Source organism: Aotus nancymaae, unplaced genomic scaffold, assembly GCF_030222135.1.
Source record: "Aotus nancymaae isolate 86718 unplaced genomic scaffold, 86718_ANA_hifiasm-v0.15.2.pri h1tg000025l, whole genome shotgun sequence".
In the NCBI taxonomy this organism is placed as follows: Eukaryota; Metazoa; Chordata; class Mammalia; order Primates; family Aotidae; genus Aotus; species Aotus nancymaae.
In genome coordinates this window covers 5,671,801-5,687,052 of record NW_026988438.1, presented here as the reverse complement: position 1 = coordinate 5,687,052, position 15,252 = coordinate 5,671,801, and the positions used below count along the sequence as shown (strand labels likewise).

The following is a 15,252-nucleotide window of genomic DNA, read 5'->3' as shown; positions in this document are numbered from 1 at the left end:
TTAAAGTGAATTGAGGAGAAAGTAATGACATCTCTACTTTTAAGTCAATCCGACTGTTGCTTGAAGGTCACATAAAACCAAAAGGAAAAAAAATTATTGGTATGATGTAATAACCTTTGCTATAGAGAGGCTGTTCTTGGAGATAAAACTCTTACTCAAAGTGTGGCGGCCGCACTAAACTTGACTAAATACAAAGCCACTGAAAAACATTTTACCCTGAAGACAGAGAATATTGTTGATGAAAGAGAACCTCAAAGAACATCTAGACCGGAAACAGAATAACAGTCAAGAGAACAGCTATACATCTACATTAGATATATACTAAAAACTGTGATTTCCCTTTAAGTTGTGTTAGTAGGTGAGTTTTAAGAAGCAAGTTTGGGAGAATGCCATCTTTTCTTAACTCAATTTTTTACTTCTTTCTAGTTTTGTTCCGCATCCACAAGAGGTTCCATTTTAACTGTGATTTTAGGTTGTTAAGAATAAGACATCACCATGATGTTGATAGGATTGATATTTAAACTCATTATTTCATGGGATCAAATAACTGCAATTGCTTTTCTGTCAGTAGCAGTCTAATTCAAAAGACAAAGAATCAATAAAGAATTGCACATAGTAAAATTATAACAAAGTGGGTAAGGCAACATTTTAAAATTGGCATATTCTCTGACTTTTTTTTTTTAACTGCTACTGTGGTCACTGAAAACATTAACTTTTCAATATTCTTTAGAATAAGATCATTATTTTTAACTATGTATAGCTGTTAAAAAAAAACACCATTATATTGCAGTGTTAGTTCTTGGGAAATTATATTAATGTAAAGTTATATTCTCCACAAACATATTTAAATCTCTGTATAAAAATTAATTTTCTTGGTAGAATGCAAGCATATTTTTAGAGAGCACTTTATTGAATTAAAAATACTCGTTCCATCCTCACCCTCAAACAGTCCTGCCTTATCTGTTCCAACTTCCCCTTAGAAATAAAACAAATTTTATAATTCACAATAATTTACTCATGGCTAATCCATATGTTGCATTTGGGGTAAAATTTATGAATAGTCTTACAGAAAAAAACAAACTAAATAGCTAAGATATCATTTCACAAATATTTGAGGACTTTCATAATTTTTCAAAAACACAGTTATCATATGACATGTTACAACTAACTTGACTTTCATATCTAATAAGGTTTTTAGACCTGTTTAACTTCCCAGTGGAATTCTAACTCATGGGAGAAACTTGGTTAATTGCCAATGATCTTTTTTAAAAGGTTCAAGATGTCTTAAAATTCCATGTTCACTTTCTTGGCTATAGAGCCTTATGAAAAGAAATATACAAACAGTTCATAGTCTGCCAATTTGGCAATATTTTAATTTCTGGCTGTCTAGAAAGACATAAATGGACACATCTTGCTACAAATAAACTAGGGTATTTTGGGGTCTCTTGGTTGATACTGTTCAAGACGTGGGATAAGTCAAGTTAAAATATCAGTGCAAAATAATATATTTAATTTTCAAAAAAAAAAAAGTGGAGTCTAGAAACAAGAAGTTAAAAAGATCTCTTTTCTCACTATTAGATTGTAACCATCACATTAACAACTTCTTGCTTACTTCATGATATGATAAATTAATGTAAACTATTTTGAATATTTTTAAATTATTCTAAAATGAAATCTTATTCATAGTTTGTAAATAGTAGTCTACCTGGAAATTCATATAAAACATTCATGATTAATTCCTGAACTTAACTGAAATTATAATTCTTTTCTAAGCAAAAGTCCATGTTCTTTCAAATGCATTGATCTTTTTCTAGGTTTATTTTTTATAATGCTAAATCTTAAGGCTTGATTTACAGGTATGTTAATAATACCGGGGAAAGACTATTCCCTGCAGAGTTTTAAAAGATAAACTTGGATAAATTATTCAAATCACTTATCTGAGCTACAAGACATAAAACAAGTCAAAAGTTAAAAAAGAAATGTACTGAAACTGATTATAAAATGGTAAGAGTCTGTCAGATTCCACATTTTAAAATTCCAGGAACAGAGTTGCTATGCACATTCAAAATCTGCCAGCAAGTGCACTGACTTGGAATCAATGAGATTTAAACATCTAAGAACCAACAAACCTTCCAGAACAATTAAAATAGATATTTTAAGTTATTTTGGAGAAACAAATAAATTCTCTCATAAATGTAATGTTCTCACAACCTTTGACTTTGCTAAACTAATAGGCATAAGTTAATAAAGAATCTCCATGCAAATCTTCCATGAAAAAGTTATATCTGAACATGACTTAGGTTGCAATAAAAAGTAATCTATTGCAATAAGTTTCATTTACACAGACTAGCAAAATGATCTTTAAATATAGCCAAAACTTTCAGTAAGTCTTACCTTCGTTAACATATAAATACAATCACCCTTTCTAAGGACTATTAGGAAAGCTATTTAACTTTAAAGATTGATAAAGATTGAAAAAGCTCTTTGGAGAACTAGACTATCAGCAAAACAAAGAAACTTATTTTACATGCTAACAGCAACTTGATCAACTGCATTCAAGACCACCGATAAAACACATCAGTCCGCCTCAAAGTAGCTACAGCAACACCTGGGTTCCATTTAAAGAAAGGCACTCTCTCCTTTTTAACCATCTTAAAATCTGTTCCAAAACTTGCATGCTTCCCACATAATGTGAACACCAAGTAACACAGTTATACACTCAGTGATTAAATATCTATAATTTTTCTCTTTGCATTTCCCACAAAACACATCATAAAACTAATAATTCACATTTTTTGCCAAATCCAAAAGAAAAATTTCAAATTATGCCAACAAAAGTTCCTCAATATTAGGCATTTTTGAAGTTGTACAAAGCTTTATGAAGCAGTATCTCATTGTTCCTACAAATAAAGTTGCATACAATTAAAGATATAACAGATTGCACCACAAATTTTTATCACTAAATCATCCAAAATAAAAGTAATGCCTTTAAATGTATCCTTGCTATATTAAATAAATCCTAATAAAACTGACAAAATAGCAAAGGTCAATTTCAACAAACATCACATGAAGAGTAACACATAGAAAACATTTAAAAAATCCTCATATCTCCCAAACATTTATTTTAAACCCACAGATTTCCTAAGTATTAGATACACACCTAACGTTCTGTGTTGTGAACAAGGTGGAAAGAAGACACTTGCACTTAAATCTTGAAGCATCCCGTCCTGATGAACCCAGAGAAACTAATTTCTGCCATCAGAAAAGTCCTCCACCAGAACACCAAATAATGATATGCGCTGCTCGAAAGCAAACAGCAAGCCAGCCGGGTTCTGGCTCTAGGAGGTCTCTGGAGGTACAATAATATAAACCTGATCAATTGCAATTAAAATCTGAACAGAGGCTTAGAACTTGAAGTCTTGGTGCATTAGTTCTTGCCAAAAGCAGATGTGATTGTGAGCTGGAAGCAATTTCTCCTGGTAATTTGTGATGACACTGGGTAGTGCAGCCCCAGAGTCCCCAAAGACAAACTCATCAGAGGCTCTAATGTATGCATGACACATGAGGTGGCTCTTTTAGAGCTCAATTAATTGGGCTGAATATTAAGACAGCAAGTTCAGGACTTTTTTTTTTTCCTTCCAGAGTTGCTTTTCCCCACTTTTAAAGCAATTTTTGCCTTACCTTCTGCAAGCCACGTTTCCTGTAATTGACTTAGATCTTGAAAGAGTTCTAAAAAACAAGTCAAAGACATAAACATAAGATTTGCAAATCTGCAGTCTTCATTAAATGGAAATGTTTGTCATGAAATTGGTATTAAATATAAATTTAATTTCAAGAGACGTAGTCAACATAAAAAGAAAATAGGAGGCATGACTTCAATATCTCATAATACTGCCTACTTTTCATGCCTATTAAGCAACTCTTTAAGAAATTATTTTAGTCAACTAAAGAATATAGTCAATCATCTTTTCTTTTTCCTTTGTAACAAACAGCTTAATAAATAAGCTCAGGATTACCCGAATTCACAAAAAGGCTGAAATGAATGTGTGTCTATTCACTGAAATCTTTCTCAAATGTATTTAACTCCAGCTAAAATAGTAGTGAGGGGAAGATTAGGAAAATGAAAAGCATTTTATTTATATCTTCTGAATCTTACATAAAAGATACAACAATACATGGCATAATTGTCAAAGTACTATGTTTTCACCTTTATTACCTAAAAACTAAAAGAAATCACTTCAAATACAAGTTTTTAGAGGAAAAATGCTACAGTAATAGGTTTATAAAAGTCAGACACATAATTCTCTGGCACTAGGTTATCATCAAGTTCAAAACTATATGGTCCTGTTAGGGAGGGAGGGAGGTGTCTAAATAGTATGAAGATTTGAGGAAGTTTCAGAATTCAGTATATCTAATTAAAATTGCCAACTAAACTTTGATAATTAAATCTAAGTATATTAAGTTTATTATGGATGTCTCCATATGGCTGCAATAATTTGTAATATATTGACTTCCTACCAACAGTTCATAAAAAGAATCTACAAACTAATTTCCCAAACAGTATTATAATGATTAAGTAGGCCTTAAGTATGATTCAGTGAACATCTTATGGTCAATAAACAAGGTATTATGACCTCACAATTTAGTCATCAAAATTGCCCTTGAAAATTTTGTTAACAGTAGATGGTTTTAGTGTAAAGGGGTGGAAAACCAAACAATCACTAATATTGTTTAACTTGCAATAAAGTAGAAAGAAGGAAAGTAAGCAGTGTACATAGCTGCTGAATTTGTCCCACTGTATTGGATATTTTTTAATTGTTATCTTAGTGAATGGGGTGAGTTATATGCCATATGGACAAAGGTATTTAAACACAAAACAATGATTAAAAGAAGGATGTCATTGTTAAGTTTTTATTTCCTTCTTTCATTAGTTTGTGATAAGGACCATAAAATATTCTTCCATGCAAGCTGCCACATTATGTAAATTGTTCCAAGTTAAAGTCTTAAATTCAGTAATTTCAAAGTTTATTATTTTAAAGACTGAAGTGCTCCTTTTCTTTTAGCAGGGTGGAGATTGTAGGTAAAAAAAAATGGGGATTCAGCCCAAAATCAAACCTCACCTTCTGAATCATGAGCCAGATCTCTGTTAATGAATTTTCTTTTCCTGACATTTGTTGGTTTCTCGTTACAATTTCTCCCACGCTGACTCTACAAAGGGAAAGATAAAATCCTTTAAAAGAATGTAAACCTCAGATGACACACACACACGCACACACACACACACGCACGCATACACAAGTCTAGTGGATCTTCTCTCTGAATAGAAAAATAAAAGTCCATAGTATCAACTGTAATATTCATTTTCTCACTTATTTGACAGTGAAAGCTTATGTTGAGAATTCAGCAGCTAGGGAGAGTTGCTTCCCAGTGCCGATCTTAGCACATTACTATTTATCAGTCATATATTCATGGTATCTCAGCATCAAAACAAGCTTAAGCATTTACACTTAAAGTTGTTTTTAGGCTGGTTCAACGCTAGATTAAAACAGTGGATTTTATTCTCCCTTGGACAACCCCTCCGCCCCCCCGCACCAAACCAAAAAAAAAAAAAGCAAAAAGAGTAGAGAAATTTAAAAAAGAGAGAGAAATAAAATGGGGGGGGGAGAAACAAAAACACCCCATATAAACAAAAAGTGTCAGCATTTGTCTCAACTTCATTCTTTTCAATGTGGCAGACAAACCCAGCCAAAAACTTTGAGTGCAGCAGCTGCTGCTGCCCTCCATCTCCTCTTCCACTCATCTTGGGCACTTTAATCAGAAAAAGGGGTCTTAAAAACAAAACTATGCCTTATCCAAATCACTGAAAGGTAAGCTCATTTTGAAGACTGGGCTTCTAGAAGCAGAGTCGCCCTACAGTGGCAACAAAGCAGATAAGTATCTGCAATCCCAACCCCCGTGCCCCCTCCCTTCTCATTTTCTCCCTCTCCCCACCCCCGTTGGAGTCAAGTTTATAAACAGCAACTTTCAAACTGATCACTCACATTGGTGACCATGTAAGGCACTTGCTGGTCATAAAATCCATCCATGCTGCTGCTCTTCGCAAATCTCAGCTCAGTATTTTATATTTTGACCATTTAGCTGGAGATTTCCTCGGGATCTGGACTTCTATCAACCTAGAGGGGAACAAGATGGCTTTTAGGCTTAAAAAAAAAAAATCATGAATGAAGCTCTTGAATTTGCATAGCTAATTACCCTCCGACAGTCCCATTCACAAAAATAACCCTCCCTACACCGCCTCCTTCACCTGGATCCAAAGAGAGCCAAGAGAGTTCACAATTTATATATTTTCGGTAGTAGCAAAAATCCGAACAAGAGGCGATGTATTTATTTACACTCTCGATGTTTCCCTGCGCGGTCGGTGTACCCCGGGCAGCTCTGATTCGCAAACGTGTGCAAAACTAGCAATGGCGATCAACGAGACTTGCTTTGCACCTAACGGGACTAAAGAGACGGAGACACCTCTTTCATCAGGATAGTTTTTGCGACCCACAACCATGCAATTATCTGGAGAGACATAAAAAGTTGTTGGAAAGACCCACCTGAAGGCCACGCTAGGCGAAAGGCTGCAAAAACTTCCCTCCAAATTTAATAAAAACATTAATTATTGCCCAGCACTTCCCCCTTGGAAGCCGAAAGCGCCTCTGACAGAGCTCAATTCGGTGGTTTTTCCTCTACTTCTCCTCCAGGGGCCTCCAATCCAAACTGATGGATCGCTGCCTCCCATTGGCTCCGCGTCTCTTTCACAAGATCAGATTTCGGGCTGTCAATCAGGCGGCTTGCTGCCCCTTCCCGCGGGTCTCCCTCGCCCCCGGCCCTAGGGGGTGCTCGGCGGGTAGGCGCTGGGTCCGCAGCCTGGAAACGCCACGGAGAGACTCGACTTCCTCCGAAACCCGCTGCTTATTGTTAAGGCGCCCGGGGATACTGAAACCATGTGTATCGAATTGCCAGTTCTCATTATTGGGGTGTTAGGTCCACTATTGGGCTGATTTCCTTAACGCACTGTTGTGCCCTTCTGGAATACACTTCGAGGCGCGATCCACAATGCCCCTCCCCTCAGAATCTCCAACCCCTCTATCTTGCCCTGACTAGAGCCCACCTCGCTCTCTAGCCTCATTCCCACTAAGCTTTTGGCCCAATTTCTTTTCCCGTTTTTCAAAACCCACCATCACCATTATGGTTTATCCAGACATTTTTTTTAAACAGTCATCCTCAACTATAATTAGATCCTGTCGTTCGTGGGACAGAAACATAAAGAATCTATGAGGAAGGCATCTAGGAGATGCAGAATTGCTGATTAGCAGAGGCTGTGATGGGAGGACAAGAGTAAGCTAGGTGGAAAAGTGTAAGTCAAAATTGTCCGCACGTGAGCGCTGGGAAAAGGTACTTCCAGTCCACTGTGGTTGTGGGGAGCAGGAGGGAGGGCTTGGGGTGGCTCGTATATCCTAGGACCCGCACGTTTCCTGAGCTTTTGTTATGTATACACGAAGGCGGAGGGTGTCACTTACTGTACTTGACGCTTTCACTTCCTCTCCAGCTTTTAAACAGCCAGAGCCCAGGGTTGGGGGCGAGCGGTGAGACGGCTCGGGTTTCAAGGACAATAACTAGGACGTTAAGAAGTGAGGGCTGCATCTCTGACGCCACTTGCCCTGACCCTGCTATGGGACTCAGTACAGCAAAGCGTCACTTGAAGAGCCAGCGTCCAACAGGGGACGGGAGGCCGCGGCGATAGGACCAGGGACTCAATGCTGTTGAAATTCATATGTGACCAGAACTGGTGACCAAAAGACGTTTCCGGCAGCTGTTCCGCCCGTTAGGAAACGTGCTGCAGTTCTCAATTTCAATTTGAAAGTTTCCTTCCTTAAATGGAACGTTATGGAGACACATGAAAATGGAGTGTAAGAGCGCACAGCACTCAACCCCGGACCTGTGCAGGAGAAAGACCTGTTTCCAAAACAAGCAAAGAAAACAAACAAAATCGCACTTATTACTGGGAAAACAACCAGTAACTATGGACAGCAAAGACAGACCCCGCGCGTTCCCTGAAGCTACTAAATCAGAGTTCACAACGCGCTCACCTATAAGCATTTTGAGCGGGAACTACATTTTAACCCCTGCCAGGGAGAGATTCCAGGAACAGCCTGGGCCCCGAGGTCGGAACAGTGAACCTCACGGGCACTTTCTGAGGGTGCAGCCAAGCAGGGGGTCAGTAACAGGGGTGCACCACCGCCCCGCACTCCTGGAATAACCCAGCCCCTGTAATCTGAGCAACAGTTTCCAAAGACCTTCTCCACAGCCGGAGCCTGACGGGTATCCAGGGTAACCGCGAGGGGGCGGAGCTTCGGGTTAGGTCCCCGCGAGGTTCTTTCCGCAGCCAATAACGAGCCGTAAATCTCCAGCCCATTGTTGTTTATTGCTGACCCCTCAGCGCTCCGCTAGGAGATTGGCCGCTTTGGGGAAGGGGGCGGAGTCCCGCCCGCCCCAACAGCCACCTTTCGTCTCCATTCACAAAATTCCGGCCTTTCTTGGTCACGTGGTTGGGGGCGTGGAGGGGTAGGGGAAATGACACAACAAAGGCCCAAGTATCCCAAACCACAAAACTTTTTTCAGCTCGCTGCCTCCTCTTTGTCCCGTCCCTGAAACAGATACTAGATGAGAAAAAAGAGGATGGGGTCTGGGAGTAATAGCAACAGAGAAAAAAAATTAAGACCGAAATTAGAGGAAAGCTCACCTGAGGATAATTCCGGCGTGCACTGGTTAGGCAGCTTTTGCACTAGAGGAAAGAAAGATTTGAGAGTGAAGAGAGTCTTAAGGACTGGGAACTTTTGCTTGCTGCTTCAAGTCATTGCTTTTAAAAGGACAAACTGTTCGACTGTAGATGGATTTCAGTTATTTCACTTAACAGTCTGTAATTTTCATTTTTACATTTGATGTATCCTACAGTGTCTTGTTAGTTTTTTAAAGCTTTCTTTTCCTTCATTTTAGGAATAATGAGAGTTTTTGCTGGCTGATAGTTTTAGTTTCCATTCCCAAAGTCTCCTCACTCCTTCCCAGGCCCCCATAAGCTCTACGCCCCTTCTCCCTCCCTTTAGTGGACTGGCACTCTCAGGCGCCGCGCTCTAAGTCTCAGATTTTGTTACGTACTGCAGTGGCTCGGCATTTTCCCTTTTGAGTTCTTTAAACGAATTCATATCTTTTAACTCTTTGATCTTCATGGTAATTGAAAACGATGTTCTCGTGTGAATAAGCAGCTAGTCTCGCTACAGCTCGGTTTTGTTGAAACAGCATACAGTTCTGAGATAAACGTGTCCCTCTTGCCTGTGAAGGATTGAACCTCGCTCTTTTCTTTCTCCCAGTTTCTCTTCTGTCCTTTCCCTGCATTGATACTTAATGAAACACTCTTCTGTCCTTTCTGTGCCTTGATACTCAGAGAGACACTAGCTTCTAGTTTGACAGTTGTTTATCTTCTATGCTTGGCACTGGGAAAAACCAATAGACCCATTTGCTGAAGACAGTGGAAGGGCTGAAAATTTGTTTTTCAGAAAATGTAAGATCTTGGAAAATATCTTCAGAGGCAGCTGTTCTGTCTACAAGACAGGAACATAAAAAGCTGGACAAAGTTTCCACTACTTTTTGAGAAATGTCTTTTAAAAATCAGTTTAGTAAATGCCAGTCCTTCTGAATGGAAAATTTCATTTTGGCAGGATTTCAGGCATAGAATGGTAGAGCAGAGGCCAAGAGGCTTTGACATTTATTTACTTGTATTTTGAAATCCCATTTGGATTTTGAAATAAGAGTTCTTGAGAGAAAGCTACCCACCCTCTCCAAAGAAAGTCCATTTTTGAGTTTGGAAAGTTTTTAGTTGCATGTAAAACTATTTAAATGTTTATAGTTCCCTTGCTGTTTTTTAATAAAGTAAAATAATATTCATTAGTGACTTCTCTACAATTAACTTACTACGGCATTATGCTGAAAATGCATGTTGTTAAAGAAAGTGAAAGGAAACAAGCTAAAATGGCGCTGCTTGTTTTAAATGGTTGCTATGATTAAAATCAAATGAAGTTTGCTCAAAATTGAGTAGAGTATTAAGTACAACGGTAACTTTTAAAATTTGTTTTATTAAAACAGTATGTAAGGCAAATTGTTAACCATCTAGTTTGCACAGTGCTACGTCAAACAGATAAGAAAAAGACAATTAAACAGCAAAACTGGCCAAGGAAATGAACAAGTGAAAATAATTCCAAAGGAAAACATACAGCCTTCACAGAAGGGTGAAAGATAATCAGTGGCTTTATGAACGCTCTGTGGGAGGAGCAGCAGAAATTTGGGAGGGGGTGGAGCCTGGGAAGAAGGTAAGAGTATCAAGGAAATTGATACTGTGTAGATGTACCCTCTCTTACTCTCAATACTGTTATTTCAGCTGGTGAGTATCTGTAAACTCCCTCAAGTAGAGGAATTGCAAACAACTTTAATAAATGTGATTAGAAAAAAAAAGATAGGTGCCGTGGCTTATGCCTGTAATCCCAGCACTTTGGGAGGCCAAGGCGGGCAGATCACAAGGTCAAGAGATCGAGACCATCCTGGCCAACACGGTGAAACCCTGTCTCTACCAAAAATACAAAAAATAGCTGGGCATGGTGGCACGTGCCTGTGGTCCCAGCTACTCGGGAGGCTGAGGCGGAAGAATCGCTTGAATCCAGGAGGCGGAGGTTGCAGTGAGCCGAGATTGCGCCATTGCACTCCAGCCTGGCGATACAGCAAGACTCCGTCTCAAAAAAAAAAAAAAAAAAATACAAAAATTAGCTGGGCATGGTGGAGGACGCCTGTAATCCTAGCTACTCAAGGCTAAGGCAGAATTGCTTGAAACCGAGAAGCAGAGCTTGCAATGAGTTGAGATGGCGCCACTGCACTCCAGCTTGGGTGACAAAGTAAGACTCCATCTTGGGGGGGACTTGATTAAAAAAACAAAAAACTTTTAACTGCCCCCCAAATCAGTACATTACACTGTACACTTAAAAAATGAAGAATGCTTTTAACTCATCAAGTTGGAAGCAAGTTTCTAATATATGGAGAGTTGGATTATAAGATAAGGGCACTCATATATATTGCTGGTTGGAATGTTGACTTTTTGAAACCTTTCTAAAGTAAGCTTACAATATCTACTAGACTCTAAAATGAACATCTATTAGACCCTAAAATTATACCCAATAATCCTCACTCAGGAAATCTATCCTACAAAAATAAAAGCAATGGTGCATAAAGACATTTATTGAAATATTATGTACCAAGGAAAAAAAAATCTGGCAGCAACTTCAATATCCACCAGTAAGGGAATGGATTTAACAAAGTATGATACTCTTATACTTCAGAATTCAATTATGTTTATATACCTTTTAAAAAGTATGCTATATGGTTGGTTCTCAAATTTCAGATTATATTAGAAACTCCTTGTTTAAAAAGTGAGATCCCTGGCTGGATTCATAGAATTTCTGATTCCATAGGCTTGTGGAAATTCCGTTACAGGAGGTTGTGTTGCAGTTAGTCTGTCAACATTTCTTTGAAAAATCTGATTTGGCTGGGCATGGTGGCCCACGCCTATAATCCCAGCACTTTGCGAGGCCAAGGCAGGTGGATCACCTGATGTCAGGAGTTGGAGACCAGCCTGGCCAACATGGTAAAACCCCCACCTCAACTAATAATACAAAAAAATTAGCTGGGTGTGGTGCGCGCCTGTAACGTCAGCTACTCGGGAGGCTGAAGCAGAAGAATCGCTTGTACCCGGGAAATGGAGGTTGCAGTGAGCTGAGATTGCGACTCCAGCCTAGGCAACAGGAGCAAAACTTGAAAGAAAAGAGGAGAAGGGAGGGGAGGGAAGGGGAGGGGAGAAAGAAGGGAGGGAGGGAGGGAGGAAGGGAGGAAGGGAGGGAAGGAAGGAAGGAGAAAGAGTTGAAAGAAGGAAAGAAGAAAGAAAGAAAGAAAGAAAGAACACTGAATTGAACTTCTACCAGAAGTCCAAAGGGAAACCAGAATGTTTGCTAGTGCAGACCCATTTTTGCTTGACCCATATAAAGTTGACCCTCATAATGTTGACCCTCATGGGAAAGTTATTGTCAACATTCAAAATTCAGATTATACATAAAAGTTTAGACTTCCATTGCTTGAAAAATTAGAGAATATGATAACACTGGCCTAAATTCCCACATAGCAATCATGAGCTGGAGCTGGTATAAAGGAGCAGATGTTCCTTATAAAGAAGCATGGGCTCACAGTTTGCCATGGTCCACACTCTTCCCAAAACCCTGTTTGTATTTCTCGATGTTACTTACCTTACCTCTGAAATGATTTGCATACAACTATCATTTACATGTGATATAGCACGTTAAATGATAATAGAAGCAAGAGACAATACACAGTATCATGTATCCTGTTTTTGTTAAAAAAAAAAATAGTGTAAAGGTGTGTGTATATACACATATATATGTATTCACAACCATTTTTTTTGTTATTGCCCCCAAGGAGCTTTTTTAGACATTTTTATTCCTTATCACATCCTTCCCATCATATTTTAATACCACAGTTTTACTGTGTATCTATTTATGTCCTATAGTCCTTTAGAGTGTCACAAACCATTATCATGCCTCAGATACATCCCTCCAAGAACCAGTTTTCAACACTTGGGGGCAATATCACCCCCACTAAGAATGTGTGGTATATATCTATAGTTTTAAAGATACTATATTATCTATACATATTAAAATGCTTATGATCGAAATGAATGGCATGGAAGTATGCACACTTATCCTTCACACTAAGTTACATTTATTTCTAATAGGTTGGATTGCAAGTGGAAAGTAAAAGATAATTTTTTTTCTGATACTTGAAATGGTTTGTTACAACATGTATGTTTCAGAGACATGTTTTTTTTAATCTACTACATGAAGGAAGAAATCAATAGTTTATTAGAGTTAACTAATTAAAGATAAATTATTAGAGTTCAAATTAGAGTTTGCAAGGACAACAGAACTTTTTATTTATAGAACAGCAATATATCTAGGTGGTTATAGATCTTAATTTTTGAGAGATGCATAATATTTGGAATAACTAATAAGCAAGGAACAAAACACAAAGACTCTACCTGCCTTTAAAAATATGATCATTTGGCCTGGCATGGTGGCTCACACCTGTAATCTCAGCACTTTGGGTGGCCAAGGCAGGGTGGATCACGAGGTCAAGAGATCGAAACCATCCTGGCCAACATGCTGAAACCTCGTCTCTACTAAAAATAGAAAAAGTAGCTGGGCATGGTTGTGTGTTCCTATAGTCCCAGCTACTCAAGAAGCTGAGGCAGGACAATCGTTTGAACTGGGGAGGCAGGGGTTGCAGTGAGCCAAGATAGCACCACTGTTCTCCAGCCTGGTGACAGAGCAAGACTCTGTCTCAAAAAAAAAAAAAAAAAAAAAAAATCATTTGCATTTCTTTTAGAATGAAAAGAACGATTTTGATGACTTTAAAGTAAACAGTAAAACATTGCCAGACTTCACTAATCTCCACTTTGTGTCCTTGATTTCTGGACAGCAATGAGAGATGCAGGTGTGGTTGCTATGGTTTCTTTAAATGTAAAAGACAGGTTAGTAAGAAAGAAAAAAAAGGATCCCAAGAGTTTGTTTAGAAATATAATTTTATTCATCTGAGTCATAACTTGATTTGGAACGATTTAAAGCACAAACAATAAAGTTAGTTTTTTATATGTATTATCCATTAGAAAGAATATTTCCAGCCTGGCTGCCTAAAGTACCTCCTCTGTAAGGTCTTTCTGGAATAAGTTGGTTTTCCCCAATTCTGAACCCCTAACTAGCCATAGGGAACCTCTTCTTGTGAGCTTTCAAAGCTGACATTTCTCCGTAGCTCTATATTCTGTATAAGTATTTGTTACCATTTTTTAATTTGATAAACTTTTTAAGACCTTGTGTTCCTATTCTCTGGCAAATAGAAGGTATTTAATGTTTTTGGATGAATGAATTAATGAAAGGGTAGCATACTTTTGAACTGCCTTTCTCTACAAATTTAAACTAATTTTAAATATTAACCTAAGCAATGTTTTGGGAAATGACTTTTCTGAAAACAAACAAACAAACAAAAAATTACTGGACAACTAACACAGCCTGAATATCTGAGTACAAATAAGTTCTGGCTAAAAGATCTTGCTTATTTTTCTGAGTAAATCTCTTACCACACTCTCCCCCCAAAAAAGTAACTATGTGTGGTGATGAATATGGTAATTAACTTGATTGTACTAATCACTTCACAACATATATACAGTCATGAATAGCTTAACGATCGGGCTATGTTCTGAAAAAAATCTTTGGTTAGAGTATTAGTCAATTTTTATGCTGCTATGAAGAAATGCCAGAGACTGGGTAATTATAAAGAAAAGGAGGTTTAATGGACTCACACGTCCCCATCGCTGGGGAGGCCTCACAATCATGGCAGAAGGCAAAGGAGGAGTAAAGGCACGTCCTACATGGTGGCAGGGAAGAGAGCATGTGCAGGAGAAATTCCCTTTATAAAACCATCAGCTCTCTTGAGACTTGGTCACTATCACAATAACTGCACAGGAAAAGCCCACCCCTCATGATTCAATTACTTCCCACAAGGTCCCTCCCAAGGTGGGGTTTGTGGGAGCTACAATTCGAGGTGAGATTTGGGTGGAGACAGAGCCAAAACATATCACGTTGCCCCGGCCCTTCCCAAATCACATGCCCTCACATTTCAAACCCAATCATACCTTCCCTCCCAACAGTCCTCTAAAGTTTTCACTCATTTTACCTTAAATTCAAAAGTCTGAGTCCAAAGTCTCATTTGCGACAAGGCAAGTCCCTTTTGACTATGAGCCTGTAAAATCAAAAGCAAGTTAGTTACTTCCTAGATACAATGCGGGTACAGGCATTGGGTAAATACACCCATTTCAAATGGGAGAAATTGGCCAAAACGAAGGGGCTACAGAATCCATACCAGTCCAAAATCCAATAGAGCAGTCATTAAACATTAAAGTTCCAAAGTGATCTCCTTTGACTGCTTGTGTCACATTGAGGTCACACTGATGCAAAAGGTAAGTTTCCATCGTCTTGGGCAGCTCCACCCCTGTGGCTTTGCAGGGTACAGAGCCCATCTCAGCTGCTTTCTAAGTGTTTGCCC

The 15,252-nt window shown here is 38.6% G+C and overlaps 1 protein-coding gene across 7 annotated transcripts in view; it reads right to left on the bottom strand.

Moving 5' to 3' along the window:
- ETV1 (ETS variant transcription factor 1) overlaps positions 1-6,831 on the bottom strand; it is a 96,060-nt gene extending 89,229 nt beyond the window's left edge. Inside the window, exons 1-5 of one of the 7 annotated variants that reach the window (XM_064380355.1) lie at positions 6,600-6,824; positions 6,305-6,501; positions 6,042-6,173; positions 5,121-5,208; positions 3,682-3,729 (exon numbers count right to left, since the gene is read on the bottom strand). In XM_064380355.1, the coding sequence (XP_064236425.1) occupies positions 3,682-3,729; positions 5,121-5,208; positions 6,042-6,086 (181 nt within the window). In that variant the 5' untranslated portion in view covers positions 6,087-6,173; positions 6,305-6,501; positions 6,600-6,824. Of the gene's footprint in view, positions 1-3,160; positions 3,542-3,681; positions 3,730-5,120; positions 5,209-5,713; positions 5,894-6,041; positions 6,174-6,304; positions 6,502-6,599 lie in introns of those variants that run through there. The other 6 variants (XM_064380357.1, XM_064380354.1, XM_064380356.1 and 3 more) reach the window with 6 other exon arrangements.
- Positions 6,832-15,252: the final 8,421 nt, after the last annotated feature.